The 6,000-nt window shown below is 38.7% G+C and overlaps 1 protein-coding gene across 1 annotated transcript; it reads left to right on the top strand.

The window, feature by feature from the left end:
* Positions 1-441: 441 nt before the first annotated feature.
* LOC140951143 (uncharacterized) lies at positions 442-5,687 on the top strand. Its single transcript, XM_073400359.1, has 3 exons — positions 442-1,033; positions 2,700-3,056; positions 3,678-5,687. The coding sequence occupies exons 1-3, from the start codon at positions 751-753 to the stop codon at positions 4,211-4,213; spliced, it is 1,176 nt and encodes a 391-aa protein (XP_073256460.1). The 5' UTR covers positions 442-750; the 3' UTR covers positions 4,214-5,687.
* Positions 5,688-6,000: the final 313 nt, after the last annotated feature.

The following is a 6,000-nucleotide window of genomic DNA, read 5'->3' as shown; positions in this document are numbered from 1 at the left end:
ACAAAACCGTGGGACGATATACTTCTGGGGTTATTGAAGATGAGGGTCAGCTTATTGACAGAATATTAAATTAAAAATACAAAGTCGGGAAGTACGAGAAATTTAACGATGCCCTTCCCGGGGGAAATGGATGGCTTTCGACTGAATATATGAATATAATACTCTTTGGAATGGCGGGGTCGAGAAAATCATCTCTGATTAATACGATCTTCAAATGCTTGGCTCTTGCTCAACCTACAGTGATCAACCATACTAGAGGTAGAGAGAGTCCTACCTCAAGACCTGAAACAGGAGGGATTTTTACCTTCACGAAGTAGAGCTAGGTGTAAAATTCACTTTAAACGGTCTAGTATTTCCTTGATATTTCTCGGAATAATTATAGTAAACACACGAACACACCGGTCTAGTTTACGGGGCGGTTATATCTGAATTCGGCTGTGGTCGCGAATTTTCTTAATAAAAGTAAGAGAAACCTGTTTTCAGGCAGTTAGCAGCTTTAGACTTACGAATCACAATTTGCACGGATTGATCTTAGATGGAACCGAACGTTCCATTGTTGGAGACTTTAAATTACTCATATGTATCCACCCCATTCCCCTGGAGTTCAGTATCCCCCCTCAAAGCTTTCATGCGCGATAACATCTAAACCATTCCGGCACAGTCCCCCAGTTTTCTTGGAAAAGTGACGCAGTCTCTTTGTGGTTGAATTGACTGTTTTTATTGAGTCCACAGTTTCTCAAGCTAGAAAAGATGCTAAGACAGAGAAAGATCCATCTTTTTAACTGTGATCAGCTCTACGAGCTCAGTATCATCGAGAATTTACTCAACTCCTCGAAACCGAAACTGGCCTTCGATCTCACAGTGGAGTGTCACTACTTCTCCCTTTCTGAAATGGCTGAATTGAGCGAGAAAGTTATTCCCGCACTGCAGATCGATTTTGCTTTTTTCGTCGTTCACGCTCACGAGTCACGTCTGTCGATAAACGATGGCCGTGGTTACACCAAGGTATACAGAGCTCTATTGCAGAAAACAGGTAAGAATTTCAAACGCGACCTGCATACAGTATAATGTCATTGTAACTGATCTTTCACGGATCTTTGTGCCCGGCTATGTGCAAAAAGGTATGAAGGACCAACAAAAACTTTCGACTAATGTTTTTGTAGTCAATATTAATCGATTAATGTGACGCTCAGTAATATAAATGAGCGCTCCCTAAAGGATTCTTGACGATGGCTATTATATTTGTGACTAAAAAATATAAATAACAATTATCCACCGAAGTGGAGGTGGCTAGTATTGGATATTTTACCGAGGCCTCGAAGCGGCGAGGTAAATATCCAATACTAGCCACCGACACTGTTTTAGTATATACTAAAAGAGTGAGATAATTGAGCACAAAATGATGATTTTTAACTCATTTACTGTTGCCAACGATTACAATTTTGGCGCGCGATGACCGAACGGCCGCGGTCGTCGCTTTTTCTTTAGCGACAAATAAAACTTTTGAAGGCGTTTGTTTAGCTCTTGCGGGGAAGTTTCTTCAAAAGGAGTTGTGAATTCTGTTTGTATTTAAAATAATTCTGTAAAAAAGATTATTAAATTTAGTTTAAGCTTATTTATGAACAAGTCAACTAAATAAAGTAACGCAAGACTTTAGCTTGATTTGCATTTGAAAACAAAAAACTTTTTCACCGGTTTTATCGATAACTATTCAAGTCAAAAAGACAAAGCTTTACCTGTTAAAACTTCCAAACCGAACTACGTCACCTTCTTCATGTATTTCGGAAATAGCTTGCTTGATTAGTTGTGAAATTTCTTAGTTTGTTACGGCAGCAAACCGGGAAAGCATTTTGCTCGCAACCTACGCGAGTTTGGCGTCGCTCGCTCGGAGGAACTGGAGGTGAAGCAGTGAATATTGCAGGATATTCACTGATTGAGTAGCCAATCAGAGCGCCCGAAAAACACTATCCAGTGCTTTAGTATATACTAAACAACATTATTTGCGATGCAAAACTAGAACCTTGTAAACTTTGCACTCTATGAAAAAGCGAGCAATACACCAGTCAATTCCAGCTGCGCCCAGCTCACCCTCCCTCGGGTGCTGACCCCCATGCATTTATGCATTAGCATTTTTTTGCCTTGGTAAATTCCTGGGGGTGGAGACCGTTGAGCTGTCAAATCCTTCAGGGTGGGGACGAAAGTAGAGGGCCGCCCCCGTCCTCCATCAACACTGCAACATTTTTCATTGATCGCACAGTCGGGTAGTGCCATTTTAAGCATTTTAATGTGCGATGTTTTGTTTCAGTTAACGTCTGCCTTTGTAATGGCGCTATTCTAATAAAGACTTCACGCCGCGACGTTACCAGTTTATGGTTTTAGTATTGTTATAAAATTATTGATGTTAAAATTAATATTGTGCTGAAAAGTTTAAAAGCTTAAATCGGGCATAGTACGTTTTTTTTAATAAAAGGGCTAACTTCTCAGGAAACAACTTAACTCGGCGATAAGAAAGGAATAAGCTTGACTTAACGTGCAAGTTCTCGCTGAAGTTGGAGAGTTTATCAGCAATCAACCGAGCTAGGATGACAGAATTCAACGATAGTTAATAAGATTTAGCTTCTGTAGAATTCTACACGGAATACAGCAATCAGTTTCAAAAAAGAGATAATTTTACTTTTAATATATTTTTTGCTTCTCAGGAGGTAATCTTATTACAGTCATTGGAGGAGATGACAACTACAAAAGTGAAGACGAGGAAGAGCGATCAGTTATCTCTCTCTGGGCCCGAAGAATTGTTTCTGTACAATTCAGCGAAGAATATTTGGATGGAAGGAAAAGCTTTGTATTTTCCTGGAACAAGAAACACAGGCCAATTCACGAGGAAGCTCTGAAACATATTTTTGATCCAAGCAAAAATGGTGAAAAGTTTGAATATAAACTGTCAGCAAACCCAGACCCTCCATCGCAGGCCAGACGAGTTACACCGGCTGAAACCATTCCCACCAAAGCGGAAGAGAACAAAAGCTCATCAGGATCATTACCTCATCAAGAAAAGGGTACTTTTTTTGTTATTTTACGCTGTTCTATTGTATTTTTCCCAGACAAGATGGTATATCGAGATCAGTACGTTTTCTTCCGGTGGAAACTTCCTTGCCAATGCATCTATGGATTTCTTTTGAATATATGTTTGTTGTGGTTCAATTTTATTCTTGGTTTAAATTTTATTACCCTTTTTTGAGGGATAGCAATGTATGATAATGAGTTTAAAACAAAGGGAAATTAGATTTAAACCGCGGATAAAATTTAACCACAACAATACATCCACCTTCATTTTCGCCTCCCGACGCCTCTTCCTACTTTATCCTCACCACTTTCTCTTAACTCTGTTAACTTCCTTCACTCTTGCTCCTGATTGCCTGCGTCGCAGACGCTCTAGACCAATATTTACGAGTGCGTGGGCCGGCTGCAACGCAGGCTAGCTCCTCACTCTTGCATTCATGTGTTAAGTTGGTATTGACGGAAGAAAGGGAAAAAAAAGAGAGCGGACAAAACAAACAGTCTAAACTTTATCAATAGTACTCCAGATAAGGGAAAGAAGTGAGGAAACTAGAAGGTTTCCTAATTCGCCACATTTTTTTGTCCATCTGACATGTACCTTCTCTTTTTGCTTTCTACAGCTAAAACTCCCACCTATACCGCGCATGGACCTGGACCTTTGGCCGGCAAATTATTGTTTAAGAGCAAACTACGTCATGGTAGAATCTCATTTGCACCGGAAGATGTTGAGTTTTCAAGCCCTCACTTTTTGGGACTCCCTGATGATAAAAAGCAAAGATATCTGGATAACTACAGCCACATCGATGAGATTCAACTAAAAATCGTTTCCGGCCGGCCAGGGAATAGTTTGTTAGTTTTCGTTGGCGACCAAGGAATAGAGATGGGGAACAATGACTTACTCCGATTGAAAACTCGTGTAATCAAGGGTTTGGTATCTTTCCGTGAAGATGACGTCGAGTTTCAATATCCGGGCTGGAAAGTCCCTTTGAACATTCTTGAAGACTTAAAAAGAAATTCTTCTACTGGCAGACTCTTCATTATATCTGACGAGAGAGGGAATTTAAGATGCAAGGTAAAGAGGGAAGTAGTGGATAAGTTAGTTGATAGTGTAGCTAAGTTTTCAGCCATTTTAAGGAGTTCGAACGCTTTCAAATGAACCTCTTTAAAATTGTAAATTGCTGGTTGGCACGTGACGTCACGGCGGCCATGTTGGATGACAAGGACAAAAGCATTTCTTCCTCTGGGAACTAAACTCTATTTTCATTTAAATTCTTCAAGAAAACGTTCTATTGTATTGCCATCCAACATGGCCGCCTTGTTACGTGGTTGTAAACCTAGAATAAAGAAACCTTGGCTTACAGGAAAAAGAATGTTGTAAGCCAAGCTAAAAAGTTGAAGCTTGATCAAAACTGTCAAGATTGACACATTTGCTATTGTATTTACTGTAGTTAAAGACAGAGCCGTCATTTTTTTGTCATGTTTTTTAACCCTATGCAATTAAGTAAAAACAAGAGCCATAATGGCTCTTGGTAAAAACAAGGGCCTGTTTCATCGTAAAACCTAGTACGTTATACTGGTCGTTAATCCTTACCTTGCCTTAAGCGGACCTGTAAAATGTAACGACGGGACGGGCTACTTGATTTTTGTTTTGTTTTGTATTTGATTGTTTTTTTTGCTTCCTTTTTCTTTTTTCGAATTTCTTTGTTCATTTTTTTGAACAGTTCATTTATTAGTAAAAGCTGAGCGTCATATCCATGGACTCATGTTGCTTTACAAAGGAATATTATAAATTCAAATAATGTTAAGAAATTTACATTCAGTGTTCAAAAACATGAATATGTAAAAATACTAAACTAAAATCTTTATAAACTAACTACTAATATTTGCATCATTATAGTACTTTAACTGAAATACTCACGAAATAAGTAGGTCACTCTTAATTCAGTCTTAAAGTTTGCAATGTTTGCAAGATCCGGGATCGTTGCGTGTCGGTCGTTCTCGTTTGCCGCACCAAAACTATGAAACTCGTTGCCAGAACGTGCCCGCTATACATACATATTTTACTAGTTCAGGGGCCTATTACCGTCTCCTGACTAGTTACGGCTATCGCTAAGTGCCAACGAGCAAGTTAAAGATTTTACGCTAAAGACACACGTTTGATGCAAATGATGCAAATGAATCCAACCGACGATTGGTTGAAGACGGGATGAGCACGGGACTCACATTTTTTGTTCTGCAATTGTAACAGAATTGAAGATGAAACCCACTTTTTATTGGATTTTCCAAGTTTTTTTTTTCGATAAGAGAGATGTTCTTCTCTAAACTAGAACTTAAAATACCGTTTCTACGACTACAGTCACATAAGATGAATTCTACTGAGTATTTTATTAACATCCAATTAATTTCATTTATATCATCTTGCTTTGAATTGAGAGATAAACCTGTCTCCGGAATAATTAATCCTACTGATAGTTAAAAATAAGCTAAGTAATAAAATGATTAATATATTTCAAATTATTTCAAATATTTAATGTAAAATTAAAGGAATCAATAATTAAATTCAAGTAACTATTGCAATACTGTAATACTTTGTTATAGTCATGCAAATAAAGCTTATTGTTTTTGCTGTACCACGTGTTCGCTCGAAAACAATGCATTAGTTAGGCGCTCTAAGTTGAGGGATTAGCTGATCGCGCCTCTGCGACCCAAGGAAATTTGAGATGTGAAAATAGCCATAAGGTATGCGCGAGGTACTGGAAAAGATGGGGCACGCAAGTTGGTGACCTTTCGACTTGTTTTGGGTTTTTGACTTAGTGACAGAAATGAGTTCAAGATTTGCGAGATCACTCCGAGTTCTTTCGGCTACAATAAATATTTGAGGCGGAGCGCAAAGTATTAAAGGATTTGAGACGCTCAGGAATGTCGTTAACTTAGGGTGCCTTC

Source organism: Porites lutea, chromosome 10 (genome assembly GCF_958299795.1).
Source record: "Porites lutea chromosome 10, jaPorLute2.1, whole genome shotgun sequence".
NCBI classification, from domain to species: domain Eukaryota; kingdom Metazoa; phylum Cnidaria; class Anthozoa; order Scleractinia; family Poritidae; genus Porites; species Porites lutea.
Note: the sequence above shows the minus strand (reverse complement) of the source record. Positions and strands in the feature narration are given on the sequence as shown.

Bases quoted from the DNA above. Each gene is read 5' to 3' on its own strand.
- LOC140951143 (XM_073400359.1), top strand. From the start codon at position 751: ATGCTAAGACAGAGAAAGATCCATCTTTTTAACTGTGATCAGCTCTAC. The intron at 1,034-2,699 runs GTAAGAATTTCA...TTTGCTTCTCAG, and splicing joins AGCTCTATTGCAGAAAACAG to GAGGTAATCTTATTACAGTC. The intron at 3,057-3,677 runs GTACTTTTTTTG...TGCTTTCTACAG, and splicing joins ATTACCTCATCAAGAAAAGG to CTAAAACTCCCACCTATACC.